The sequence below is a fragment of the Theobroma cacao genome, chromosome 3 (genome assembly GCF_053813885.1).
Source record: "Theobroma cacao isolate CCN51 chromosome 3, ASM5381388v1, whole genome shotgun sequence".
NCBI lineage: Eukaryota > Viridiplantae > Streptophyta > Magnoliopsida > Malvales > Malvaceae > Theobroma > Theobroma cacao.
In genome coordinates, this window is record NC_142641.1 from 40,658,121 (window position 1) to 40,671,226 (window position 13,106).

The 13,106-nt window shown below is 37.4% G+C and overlaps 3 protein-coding genes and 1 pseudogene across 5 annotated transcripts; 1 reads left to right on the forward strand and 3 right to left on the reverse strand.

The window, feature by feature from the left end:
* Positions 1-534: 534 nt before the first annotated feature.
* On the forward strand, positions 535-2,832 carry LOC18605825 (Rhodanese/Cell cycle control phosphatase superfamily protein). Its single transcript, XM_007039086.3, has 6 exons — positions 535-872; positions 995-1,041; positions 1,472-1,564; positions 1,710-1,848; positions 1,942-2,044; positions 2,566-2,832. Exons 1-6 carry the CDS (start codon positions 653-655, stop codon positions 2,678-2,680), a joined length of 717 nt encoding a protein of 238 aa, XP_007039148.1. The 5' UTR covers positions 535-652; the 3' UTR covers positions 2,681-2,832.
* A 431-nt stretch (positions 2,833-3,263) lies between these two features.
* On the reverse strand, positions 3,264-5,726 carry LOC18605826 (uncharacterized). The gene is made up of 7 exons (XM_007039088.3): positions 5,398-5,726; positions 5,157-5,303; positions 4,921-5,019; positions 4,526-4,717; positions 4,254-4,373; positions 3,964-4,035; positions 3,264-3,782 (listed from the first exon to the last, which is right to left on the reverse strand). Exons 1-7 carry the CDS (start codon positions 5,677-5,679, stop codon positions 3,558-3,560), a joined length of 1,137 nt encoding a protein of 378 aa, XP_007039150.3. The 5' UTR covers positions 5,680-5,726; the 3' UTR covers positions 3,264-3,557.
* Positions 5,727-6,291: 565 nt separating this feature from the next.
* On the reverse strand, positions 6,292-9,914 carry LOC18605827 (vacuolar protein sorting-associated protein 26A). 3 transcript variants are annotated; one of them, XM_007039090.3, is made up of 11 exons: positions 9,475-9,891; positions 9,286-9,360; positions 9,070-9,144; positions 8,888-8,960; positions 8,718-8,762; positions 8,319-8,430; positions 7,934-8,000; positions 7,500-7,544; positions 7,284-7,339; positions 6,923-7,098; positions 6,292-6,695 (listed from the first exon to the last, which is right to left on the reverse strand). In XM_007039090.3, the coding sequence occupies exons 1-11, from the start codon at positions 9,475-9,477 to the stop codon at positions 6,520-6,522; spliced, it is 903 nt and encodes a 300-aa protein (XP_007039152.1). In that variant the 5' UTR covers positions 9,478-9,891; the 3' UTR covers positions 6,292-6,519. The 3 variants fall into 3 exon arrangements, with proteins under 3 accessions (XP_007039152.1, XP_007039154.1, XP_007039153.1); XM_007039092.3 differs by having other exon boundaries at positions 6,590-6,729; positions 9,475-9,914; XM_007039091.3 differs by having other exon boundaries at positions 6,612-6,751; positions 9,475-9,913.
* Positions 9,915-10,792: 878 nt separating this feature from the next.
* LOC18605828 (AAA-ATPase At2g46620 pseudogene) lies at positions 10,793-12,456 on the reverse strand (annotated as a pseudogene).
* Between the last annotated feature and the right edge of the window lie 650 nt (positions 12,457-13,106).

A 13,106-nucleotide genomic window follows, 5' to 3' on the forward strand; every position in this document is an offset into this window, starting at 1 on the left:
TGGCAATGGTCAGGGTTTTATAATTATGAGGCATGCGATGGTCAATTCCAAGATGCGACACAAGTTCTCGACCTAAATTAGGCTAGGAATTGGGGAAGGGGGGCACTCCTTTTTCTAACCCATAGTCTTGGTCGCAGTCCAAGGGCTTCGGTTAATCTAATTTATATGAAAATCAAGATGAAATGGAGGACTCATGATTTACAAAGGTCCCATCTAACTTGACTTGAAAACCCAAAGGGGAAAGCAAAGGCCAGTGGAAGTTGCTGCCAACCATTTCTTCATGGGCAATAGCAGTCTCCAAAACACAACCATTGATTGGGAGGCCCTAGGAATGGTGAGGTTTTGGGTGATTAACGAAATGTAACAGGATAGTAAACGGGATTAATCCCGAGCCAGCTTGGAATGTGGATGAGAGAAATCCAAGTGGGGCAAACCCCTTAAAACATGAACCACAAAGCTAGATTTTTTCAAGAGATAAAAATCCATAATGGCCCACTTCTAAGACAAGCATCCAAACATCTCTTCACATAACATAAAAATGACAAAAAAATAAATGCAGTTAAAGGAACACTTCTCAATCACCCAACTCTTGCAAACCTAAATGCTTTAAAGTTCTACAACTGATTTGTTTCAGTTTGTAGAATTCAGGAAAATGGCTGCACTTACTTCAGTCACTCCGCACTCAACTTCATCATCTTCATTATATTCTAATTTCCGGAGCCCCCAGTTGAGTATCTCTTCGATTATTGCTCCAGACTGTTCCTGCTTTCTGACAGCAACATCAGGTAAAGCATTAAGGCAAAGATTGACTTACCAGGATCGACGGGGCCTAATTATCCGAAGTGCAGCAACAAAGCCTGCAAAATCACCAGGTACTACTGTTCTGACAGAACCTTTATGATAAGATGAATATATAGACCCTCAAGGATTGATACTCAAAACAATTTAACTACCCTGACTTAAATTTCCTTTTATCTTCTTTTGGAGGGATTAGCTGAAGAAGATTGGAAGATTAAGAGGGAAGTTCTCTTGGAGAAAAAGGTACTGATCCCTCCCTCACTCTCTCTACACACACACGTTTTGACGTGTGCTCACATACACAAACTTAAAATTATTGAAAAACTTAAATCGTTACCTGTTGTTTTAGGACTGAAAGCAAAAACAAATTGATGTTTAAACAGCATATGTACATTGACATGCATATGAAAAACCCGTTACTCTTAAAAGTAGCTCCCTAACGTTTAAGAAAAATATGTATATTCTGCTTGCTTAGAAAGAAGACGGAAGTGTAAAGAGGGCAAGTAGTAAAGCCCATCCATGATCATGAAAGGAGAAGAAGATGAATAACAGAATGAGAATGTCAACAGTGTAAACAAGTGAACTGGCAGGATAACAACACAAGCATGAGAAGATTCCCATTTCCTAGTTTGGACCATTAGATACTAACAACAGAAACATTTCTTCGTTGCAGGTAAGAAGTGTGGATGCAAAGGAAGCTTTTCGCCTTCAAAAAGAGAATAACTTCATGATTCTTGATGTACGACCTGAAGCAGAATTTAAAGAGGTTAGCCAACTCAAAATAACTTTGATAAGCAACCAGAACTACAGATAATCATTCATGAAAGAGATTGCACTACAGAAATTCTAATTTCTATGATGGTAAGAACAGGCCAGTAAAGTGCTGCTCAATTTGATGCTTTTTAATGCAGGCTCATCCGCCAGGTGCTATTAATGTTCAGATATATAGACTTATAAAGGAGTGGACAGCATGGGATATTGCTAGGCGCGCTGCATTTGCATTTTTTGGCATCTTTTCTGGCACAGAAGAGAACCCTGAGTTTATGCAAAGTAGAATTTTGTTACCCCATATTTCTTCTATTTTCCACCACCACTTCCTACTTAGCAGATATTGAAGGAACTGAGTATTTGGTATTTGAGCAGGTGTAGAATCAAAATTTGACAAGGATGCAAAGATAATAGTGGCCTGCACATCTGGGGGTACAATGAAGCCAACCCAAAATCTCCCGGAAGGTCAACAGTCAAGGTATTTACGTCTGACTTTCTACAGTGAAAAGACATTAATTATAGACTTATAGTATGCATCATAGAAAGTAAACAAGTTATATTCGATCTTTAAAATTCCCTAGGGTCTAAACCTCCAAATAAAGTGTGTACTTCAGGCTCGGAGTGCTAATGCAAACAAAAGTGATCACTTTTATTGGTTCTAGTTTCAGATAATGGTCTCTACATTCAATTTACTAGAAAGCAAATACACAATTCCATTCAGAGTAAACCCATGAATATTCATTCTTGTTAATGTATTTCAAGGCTGACAGCTAGGTGCTTTGTTTAGATGAGACACATAGAGAGTTTAAAACCGGTAACTAATAAACCATCTACAAGGACCACAAGTTAAGCTCAAAAAGCCCAATAAGTTCTGGGTGATACTTTTTCTCATTCAATCAATCTAAGCAATTAAAGGTATTTGTTTACCTAACTTTTGTTATTGAATCTGTAATTGCCTAACTAGAAGATACCAATGCTTGCATTTGATAATTCTTGCAGATCACTCATAGCAGCCTACTTACTTGTTCTCAATGGTTATAAAAACGTTTTCCACTTAGAAGGGGGCCTTTCCACATGGTTCAAAGAAGGACTGCCATCAGAATCTGAAGATTGATGTATCAATGATCACATGGTGCTTCCACAGAAGCTCAAGTTTTGTCCCCAGTAATCAAACTGATTCTACCCTTTTCCAATAGATTTTGAATGTGATTCCTTTTAGACATTTTAATCATATTAATCTTATATCACTTTAAGTTCTATGTGAAACTTTATTTCTAATAATTTTTCAATGAGAAAAATGTGTATATAATAATACTAAGGGTTTGGTATCCAATATGAACTACATCATCAAATCTGACACTGATCCACTAGGATCTAAGCAATAATGATAGACTACCAGTTTAAACCACTTCATGTTTGAGACACTTATACAAGCACGCCTGAACTGTCCGCATTAGAAAAACAACTGCCAAGAATTTCACAGCACCAAAAGTACCCATAATCAAATAATTAGATGAATTTAGGGCATCTATGTTTCAAGTATTTTTCTTCCAATCTGTGCAGACAATTTTCTAGTAAGCTTTCTAAATCCATTAATTAACTTTGTCCTTTCAAATGCTCTAGAAAAGAAAATGAGGTGATTAAATCATTTAATTTACAAGGTATACAACGTCAAATGCACACACAGAAATAGTCAATTTGATAGATTAATAAATATCAGAGATAGTTTAATATTACCTATTGGAAACAGCAGATCATGCAACAATCCTGACCAACTCATTCCAAAGCCAGGGTAGTCAACTTTATCCATGACTCTTGAGGACAAAATTTCCAGGATCAAGAAACTCACAACCAAATACACTCAGCTGAAGAGAACATACAATTGAAGCTACTGCCTTCCACATCCCACTTCAAAGCACATATACAAAAGTGTGGCACCCATGGATGGCACAGAGGACATTACACATTTCGGTGTTTACTCAGTAAATTCTTTACACCTTCAAAGAAGCTCTAGCCATAGCTAAGGCACCTCCAAAACTTTTATTTGCAGCGATGAATCCACTCATGTGGACAAAAACACAACCAGGGATCCCTGCCACCTCAGAGAGTTTGTTACCTTCCAAACCCCTCCAAGGAAGTGGTAGAGGTTTCCTACTCTCAAACTTGCCAGGTGAAACTGCTATGGCCTGCACTCTCCAATTTTCACTTCTATCATCCTGCAAATATGACACGGAATATAACTCTGAGAAAATTAGTATAAAGTTAGTTTATGGTAAACTTGGATTAAAGTGTCATGAGGTTAGCGGTTTTGAGCACATGGAGTTTTAATACTTGATTTACTTAGAATCTTAACCAACATAGAAGGGAATAAGAGGAGCAGAGACAACAAAAGGTTACTAGGTAAATGACATATTTGATGCTGGTCTCAACCTTCAGCTCTTCCTCAAGCTCAAATATATGGAGTTTCCACTGAAAAAAAATGATCAATACAACCAAATGCAATTATACATCCAAGCATTAAGTACTTTATCGAAACACTTAGATTTAAAATAGAAACAGAAAATCTTCCCCATTCCATAGATAAAAATCAGTTGTTTCAAACACATGTAATATAATTTTCAAATATAATTCATCTGTCTAGAGATATAAATGACAAATACCAAACAACACATCCACCGTTTACTCACAGGGCAAGGTCTTGTCAACACCATGATTTCTCCGCTGGAGTCAATATCATTTCTTGCTGAAAGACACTCCATTACAATAGATCGAGCTGGTAGCCAAGATTTTGCAAGAAAATGAATATTCTGTTTAGGAAACAACAATATTTTCATAAGCATAAACATGCTTTAACACTTTCAATGATCAATTTTTTGAATCCTACAAGTATGGAAATAACTTCCTATTCAATTAGAGAATGCTTCATGAAAGAATTTTAACATGATGTTGCAAACTACACCTCCAAGAATTCACTGCCAGTGAGTGTCATTGCATGTTGAAAGGCTTCATTCTCTTTCTCAGATGATTGATCAGGATCTACCCAGTCCAAATTTAATCTTCCAACTCTAAATGATAAGCCTGTAGAATTCACATATCTTGGCGGCTGGTCTGTGTCATATTGATTAATTCCATTGCCAATAGCATCAACTGCCTGTTAAAGTAAGCCATATCTTAGCATGAGTTCTTCATAAGATTGTGAAAGAGAAATGGAACATGATCATACTATACTACAAAAGGAAGGTATAAAACATTGACAAAATTGAGGATTTGAACCATTCAACTCTCTTTGTCATGTAAAGTAATGGGCACAGGAATATTATGAAATCTCTAAGCTTAGAATATGTTTTATCTTACCTCCACAAAATTCTTATAGACTGCTAGAAACAACCGAGACACATTTGGGTGTTGTACATCAAGCTGAAGCACCTTTGCAATTATCTCAGCACCGTAATGCTAAATGATAAAAATTGTCAATCAGATTGCAAATAACACATGATTCTCGTCGTTTATCATTTTAGAAACTCCAGAAGCATATATAGTTAAAGAGAAGGCGAAATATATTACATATGCAAGGCTAGTGGGGAGGGTACCTTATATACAAGGCCTGCACTACTAAGTTTAGTGGTAAATCCATGGCCAAATACTTGCTCAAATCCGCGCTGATGATGATCGTAACGATCTCGTGTAGGATCATAAACTCCCCCAACATCAACCACAGCATCAAGATTCTCCAACACCTTTAAAAGCATTCTCGAACCTTACTACATTATGATAAGAAAATGAGAATCAAAGAAACAATAGAAATTAAAAAAAAAAAAAAAAAGAAGCCACCTGAGAATCTGTGGTACGGACTATTTGGGCATTAGAGAATTTATTGGTAAGACGAATCATAAAACAGGCGAGAGCCTCGTCGCAGTGAAAGCTGCCGTTATGAGTGCCCACCCGCTTTGGCCTTGCTGTTGTCGTTGAGAACCCACATGCCCTATATATATAGCTATGAGACTTTGCCGTAACTTTCAAAAGAATACCATCATTTCTTGCGGATAAAGCTTGTCTGCTACATTGACTCTGGAAAATCAACAGCTTATGCCTCATCCCTCGCACTGCGTACATGTTTTCGCTCTCGCTCTTAGCCTCTGCCTCGCTTGCAAAAGTTGCAAAACCCCTGCTGATTCTGTTTTTCTTTGAGCAAATAAAACGACTTTATTTTGCTTTTGTTGAATGGGCCCAATCATACCTCTGGATTGGGTTTACAAGATGACAATAGGGCCGATTTCTCAGGTAAAAGTTACCATTCAATTGGGGTTATCGGCGTGGGTTCGACGAGTTCCTTTGTCCATGGGTTCGTAACTTAGGATTGAAAACCCAAGGCAACTTATCAATGGCTTCACTGTTTTGAAGAAGAAAAGCAATCAAGCAACATTATCATTAGAACAACAGAATAGAAATAGCAGAGGAACAAACACCAACCATGGTATTCCCTGCTCAAGGGCTGGGTTATAACTTCATAACCCATAATAAAATTATTGAATCGCATAAAACAAAATGCCATCGACATTCCCAAATCACAAAGAAACCAACAAGAAATAAAAATTAATCATGCCATGTAATCCCGTATAGAACAGGGACTGGCAATTTGTGAACTACGATTTCCAACAGCAAATGGCAGCCAAGTGACCGTGTGGAAAAAGTAACTATCGACTCCCCTCAACCACGCACGACTCATGTACATAATTGCAACAATTCATAGCCAAAACTGCAATCAAACAAAGTATACAAAGCCATTATAGCCCTTCCAAAGAAACAAAACCCTGTATTCCGGTAGTTTTAATCCTAAGCTTCAAGGCTTTACAAGGGTGCCGTAAGGCTGAAGCTTTACAAAGGTGCCCTCAGGCAGTTAATCTTTTGTTCTTCTTTACTGGATGGAATGTCAAGTTTACATGTGATGTTTAATCAGGAGTCCTGCAGCCTGTATATTGTAATTTCCTGCTGTTTGAAATACCGGCGATCCTCTTCATCAACCAGAACAAGATTCAAGTAATACTTCACACTGAATTTGTTGTTAATGTTGCGATGAGTTGGCGTCAGTTCATATGGACTAAGAAACAGCCTGATTGGAATAGATTCACCTTCAATACCAAGCACATGACTGTGAGCACCATGCTTTAGAAAAATTATATATCAGCTGCAATTCGAAATATCTGATATATCAAAACTTAAATTCAGCCCTAATCAATGTCCTTCAAAAAAAAAAAATGAGTTCACTCAATTATATATAAGCTAGTTGTATCAAGTATCTGCCACATCAGCATTTGTATTAGTAGAAAATGCAAGAAATCTTTAGTTACAAACATACCTCTGACTGGGGCACCATCCATCAACTCAAATTTAGCTAGCGTCTCTGTCTCAACATGGGTATTTGCTCCTGATCCTGTTGACTCTCGACGCCTGATCTCAAGATCCATATTTTTAATCTTGATCCTCACAAGAAGAAAATATATCTTGCCAATAATAACATCTTTCAGATGATACCTGTGCAATTTGGATTCCAATAAGCAAGAAATTCAATGTCTACTTGAAACCTACATGATAGAAAGTGGCTAGAAAAATTGCTTCCTATAATGGTTCAAGCTGGAGAGTTTAAATCCTAAACCTGCACTGACCTAAGCCAACCTATGATGCCAAGTTTAAGCAAGAACTGTTGATGTTCAACTTACTTGCTTTTATTGTACTCAAACTCAATATGTAGGCAATCTTCAATTCCAACTTCCATCTGCAGATGGGATTGATATTTGTTAATATTAAATATTATCAAAGAATTAAGTGGTGGGCCACTCATGGCAAAAAGAACAAGTAATATTCATAAAATCAGTTGAGGTACCAATGCAAACCACAGTGCAATTACCATACTATATTAAAACAATGGCACTCACCTTGATGCTATTGTTGATTGATGGAGCTGGAGAATAATTACGAACCTGATATGTATAAAACAAGCAAAAGATAAGTACATCACTGACAATTGTAAATGGCACTCAGTAGTGTACTATATACAATGATCAATACAGTAAATGTCCTGAAACCATAATGAAAGGCCATATATATTGATGCTGCCTTTCCTGTATATGAGTATTATATCAGGTAAAAGGGGCAAAAACGCACTCTTCACAGTAAGGCAGAGAGTAAGGTTCTGACATTTGTAGCACAAATTAAGTCAATTATATGCTTATTTGTGTAATGCTGTTAGTGCATCTAAGTGTTGGGTACCATAGTGTGCTAGCAAAAGAGAAAGAAAGAGGAGATAGAGAGAAAACCAAAATTAAAAAGACAAGAATGAAAGGAAGTGGGAGCAGATGGAAATGCTTACCATAAAGTCCTGGTATTCCACTATGCTTCCACCATAATTACGACTAACTGTCACTTTCAGGACATACCTGTGAAGAGCAAATAATCAAATTATTGTAACATGAGTTGTCAGATTATAGCATCACATCACCAACATCATCTGCGAACCAACAAAAGTAAAAAGCTTTCTAGAACTCAACAATTAGCATATTATACATATCAGAACAATTTCTAAACTTTATTAAGTACCCAAAACTATCATAACAATAATTAAACTGATTTATAAGCCACAACAATGCTTAGCAAACAAACTTCTTGTGATCAAGGAAACACTTCATTCCAAGTGACCAGAAGAAATATGAACAAAAGTTCAGCTTCAAAGATTTTCAGCTCAGTAGGTAGCATACCTGAGCCGCACATTCACACCATTATAAGTTTCATATGGCATTTCCACTGTAGAAAATTCAAACGGATATGTTTTTCTTTCATATATGTCCCCAGGAACATCCAGTTCACGTACTGCAAATATTAGGAATATAAAAATGGTAAACAATATAAACCAATCAACTATCTATAAGAACTTAGGATTAAACAAAAATTTTCATGCACAGTTTGAGCCTCTATAAGAGTGAAAGAAGGATGTGAATAATCATAAACTGCAAAGCACAAATTGAACTATTAAGTTCTTATCTTTACCCCCACTCACCTCAAATGGAATAATGAACATTAATTCCCAAAATTACATAAAGATCAATCTAAACAATTGCCAGGCAAAGCAACCAAAAGTAGAGTCAGACTATACTCACCAAGTGAGGTAAAGTCATAAAAATTGCCTCTGTCAAAATACATCTCTGGGAAGCAAAATCAAAATCTAGTGTTAACTTCATTTGAACAAAAAAGAAATGACAACTCTCAAACGTTATTCAGCCAACAGATCAGAATGATATTTAAAACTTGGACTAACTCATTGACAAACCTATTTGACCAAGGAGCTCAACTTTCACACCATTATGTTCAATTTTCTTCCCTTGAAATGGTTCTATGGAAATCTGAAGACGGAAGATTTAAAAATTGATAAACGAACATTCAAAACTATATATACAAGACTCAAATGATATGATCCTCAATCTGTTAAAAGGTAGATAAATAGATAAATACCTTTCCAGCAATATTTTCTTGACTTTGGAAAAGAGGTACCATAACCGTTTGGCCATTTTCCTTTTTCAATGGAACCTAATCACATAAAATTAATCCAGATTCCGGCACAATGACTCAGGACAATTTAACAAAACAATCGCAAGAAATAAAACTAAAATTTCTGTTTATAATTATCATTTCAAACGAAACTAGACCTGAGATGATCAAGGGAGATACCTGCTTGCGACTTTTGCCATCGGAAAATGTAATCGAGATATTACATGCTGGCTTGAAAGCTCCAATCAGGAAATTCTAATTAAACGAAAATATTTCTCAATTGCATTCAATAAACGGCATTTTACAGTCTAATTGGAAATCCCGTCAAATAAGTAAAAAAAAAAAAATGCAACGAATGTGAGATCTTACCATGCTGTTACGATTCAATTCTTGTAAATCGCTAGGGAAAAACGATGAGAACAAGCGAAAATGAGCAGGTCGAAATTGAGTATTAGTTAGAATTTCATAAAGTATAAATTGGGATCGGAAACCGCAGCAAGAAGCGAAACACCCTAAACCGCAACGGGAATCGAGATTGGCGAAGAAGGGGTACCCAACCACTATTGACAGTTTGGTATCGGAAGCAAGACAGGCGTCCAGTAGTACCAAGCCCGGTTCTCACCGTCACGTGCCTTTCACGCGATGTCGCGACAAAAACAAGACGATAGATAGCTCCTAGCACTCATCGACTTTTTTCTATAAAAAAAGAAAAAGAAATTAACTGTAAAAGAGTTGGGCTTGATTATCCGCGTTCAATTTGGGGCACGGAAAGCACAAGCTGCTGGATTTCAAGACTTTTATCTTCAAAATGATGAACTGGGCTTTATAAGGCTTTTGGTATAGGAGCTTCCAACCGCCTTTACTCGTAAAAACTTTTGCATCACAAGTATGTGTATTTATAAAATTTTTGCCCAATGGTTTAATTTTTTTTTGGTCGGAATTTAATTTTTACTGTTTTGATATTGTGCCTCAAGATTCAAATCAGTATACACGTATTCTTACAGAATTCATCAAGCAATTTTCAAAAGCAATCTGTTTCAAATTTATATTATTACTACATTGGATGTAATGATACTGTTGATTGAGTTCTCTATTTGATTTTTATCAGTGGTAGATTATTCTCGTGCCAATGCTAGGATTTTAACGTCTTTGAATATTGGCTCAGAGGCAGAAGACGAGGGTATCTTTCTTTCTTAATTGTCCTTGATTGGCTTACAGTTTAGAGTCTAGACTAAGGCTACACTGCAGCGTGACTTCCCTCTGTGTCTGGTTGATATATTTTAATCTATGACTTTTTGCCCAAGTCATTAAACTAGGAATCTGTATTCTGTTCTGTTAGGTCCCCATCCTAAAGGCAAAGGCTTAGACTGGTGAAAACAAGCACTGCAATAATGAACCCCATACGAAATTATTGGATTCAAGGCAGATAGGAGGTCAGCTCTGGCTAGAAATTGAATTCAGGATAGGGAAAAACAGAGGCAGGGAGAATCCACATTATCTCCTTGCACCTGGGCAGAGACTGGAAACAGAGGCCAACTACTGTTAACTAAGTATTTTATACAATATTCTTCAACAAAAAAGGTAATATATTCCAAAGCTACATCAAAAACTAGACGTAATTTGATAAATCTCATTCTCCCTGTAAGGGGTATCTACAAAGCGATATTCCAAATTGCAGAATCACAAATTAATAAAAAAAAAAATTTTGATTCATTGAAAATTCTTTTTGTTACAAGCTTTAAGCTTCATGTCTTGAACCTTCTTTGTCAACTGAACCTAAATCTAAAGGCTCCTCTTTTCTCCTACTCCCCATCTTTAAAAGTCCATATAATTTTCGAAATTCTCTTACTGAATTGTCCCGACTCAACAGGTTTCCTTGATCACCCGTATCGTCTGAATTTCGAACGGATTCACTGTCACTCAATCTTTTACTGACCTTTTTAGCATTGCTGGCCGTGGTTTGCAAAGCTGTGATGACTGATTTCAGGGCCCGAGTTGGCGAGCTCCTGTTAGAAATCATGATCTCGCCAATCTCAGCCGGACTTAAACTAGCCCCTCCCTGGAAAATCTCTTCGACATGCGGAAAAAGCTTATGTTCCTTGACACCTAAGTAACTATTAGCCAAACTCTTGAAGGCAGAGAAATCACATAGTGGAAATTGTATGTGAACATCAATCCTCCCCGGCCTCAGAACCGCTTGGTCGACCTGATCTTTGCTGTTCATTGTGAATACCAACACCCGTTCCTCGCCGCAACAAGATACGATTCCATCCATGAAATTCAGTATCCCTGATAAGCTCACATTCCTTGATTTCTCCATCAAGAAACGGTCAAGATCCTCAACCACGATCATAGACCTACTGGTTGTTTGCAGCAAGAGCATCTTTAAATCAGAGTCGTCTGATACTTTTGACAAATCAACGTCATACACATCAAAAGAGAGGAACCTAGCCATAGCAGCGACAAAGCTGGATTTTCCTGTTCCGGACGCGCCATATAGAAGATAACTCCGCTTCCAAACACGGCCTAGCCTATGATAATATTGCTTTGACTTGAGAAACATTTCAAGATCAGCTTTGACCCTATTCTTCAGATCAACGTCCATGACAAGAGTATCAAAAGACGCTGGGTGATGGAACGGTACCGATCTCCACCGTCCATTCTGACCCGATGAATTCTCAACATTCATGTGCAACTTGATCTCTTTCTTCCTTTGATCAATATCATCAGCAGCAGACAGTATGTGTTGGAGATACGGACGTAGAATTCTACGTTTATCGTTCTTTCTCAGCCTCAGCACGAACACTCTACTTCTATTGTTTTCCGATATCTCGACGGTCCAGGTGACTCTGGCGCCAAGAAACGTATCCCCAATCGTCTGGTTGGTATCAAGGTGAAGAACAATATCATTGGACTTGGAACCGGTGAAAAGATTGGTGAAATCCGAGTCTTCCAGGGAAGGGAGAGAGTTCAGATACGTAGAAACCTTGTGATAGAGCTCGTTGTCCTGGAAAAGATCGTTAAACTCTGGGACTCTGTAGGATTGGTAGACATGAAACCAGTCTCCCAAAGACCGCAAAAGCTTGAGAAGGATGTGTAACAAGGATGTTTTTGATAAAAAACGGAGGATCAAAAACAAGACCAGGATCGCAAACAATATCAGGATCATGTTTACCATCTGGGGGTGAAGATGGGGTTGGATCCGATGGGAGGAGACCAAATATGGAGAGGCAATGAAAGGAGAAATGGGGATGTCATTTATGGGGGCTACTTCGAATTAAGTCGGCTTGAGCCGGCGAGTGCACCAGGGTCAAAGGCACGAGAAGCAGAGAGTTTTGGACTTATGACTCTAGACTATTAGCATTAGGACTTAAATTATAATTGAATAATCTGCTGCATTTGTGGCCACCTTTTTCAATGGTTTTGACTGGAACAGGAGAGCTTTGATTTTTCCGTGAATTTGGTGGCAATTTTAAAATTGATGATTGCTTTCTACTAAATTCACCTAAATTCTGCAGCGTGTTTTTATGTTGTTTATAGTCTCTACGTTGAGGGAATATCGGGTTCGGATTATTTTGAAATATTTATTTGGAGAGTTGATGCTTATTGATTTGTTCCACTTCTAAGAAAAGGATAGAGTCTGAATAAAAAACCAAATACAAAGTTCGCGAAATGACAGAATTAGCAATCTACCCAGTTTCTCTATATTTTTCTGCTTGTTCCTTTGGATTTCTCCGCCTGCTTTAAATTGGGCAGATGAAACACATATCACGGTTAAGATTAAGGTATTGTCCCGATCTAATTGTCTAGGAACAACTCACCCAAAAAAGACTTTTGACTTTGCCCAAATCATGCAAGAGAGATAAAAAGCCTGGAGAAATGTAAAAAAGATGGGAAAAAAAAAAAAAAAAAGGAAGGGAACTGGAAAGTAGGGGGAATTCGATAGATAGAACAGAGCCATATTCAAAGCTTACAGCCTACAACGCATTGTCGTCTTCTAA

Bases quoted from the DNA above. Each gene is read 5' to 3' on its own strand.
- LOC18605825 (XM_007039086.3), top strand. From the start codon at position 653: ATGGCTGCACTTACTTCAGTCACTCCGCACTCAACTTCATCATCTTCA. The intron at 873-994 runs GTACTACTGTTC...TGGAGGGATTAG, and splicing joins AAAGCCTGCAAAATCACCAG to CTGAAGAAGATTGGAAGATT. The intron at 1,042-1,471 runs GTACTGATCCCT...TCTTCGTTGCAG, and splicing joins AAGTTCTCTTGGAGAAAAAG to GTAAGAAGTGTGGATGCAAA.
- LOC18605826 (XM_007039088.3), bottom strand. From the start codon at position 5,679: ATGTACGCAGTGCGAGGGATGAGGCATAAGCTGTTGATTTTCCAGAGT. The intron at 5,304-5,397 runs GTGGCTTCTTTT...ATGCTTTTAAAG, and splicing joins TCCGTACCACAGATTCTCAG to GTGTTGGAGAATCTTGATGC. The intron at 4,036-4,253 runs GTGAGTAAACGG...ATTTTTTTTCAG, and splicing joins TGTTGACAAGACCTTGCCCT to TGGAAACTCCATATATTTGA.
- LOC18605827 (XM_007039090.3), bottom strand. The intron at 8,961-9,069 runs GTATTTATCTAT...TTCCGTCTTCAG, and splicing joins AAGAAAATATTGCTGGAAAG to ATTTCCATAGAACCATTTCA. The intron at 7,099-7,283 runs GTAAGTTGAACA...CAAATTGCACAG, and splicing joins TTTGAGTACAATAAAAGCAA to GTATCATCTGAAAGATGTTA.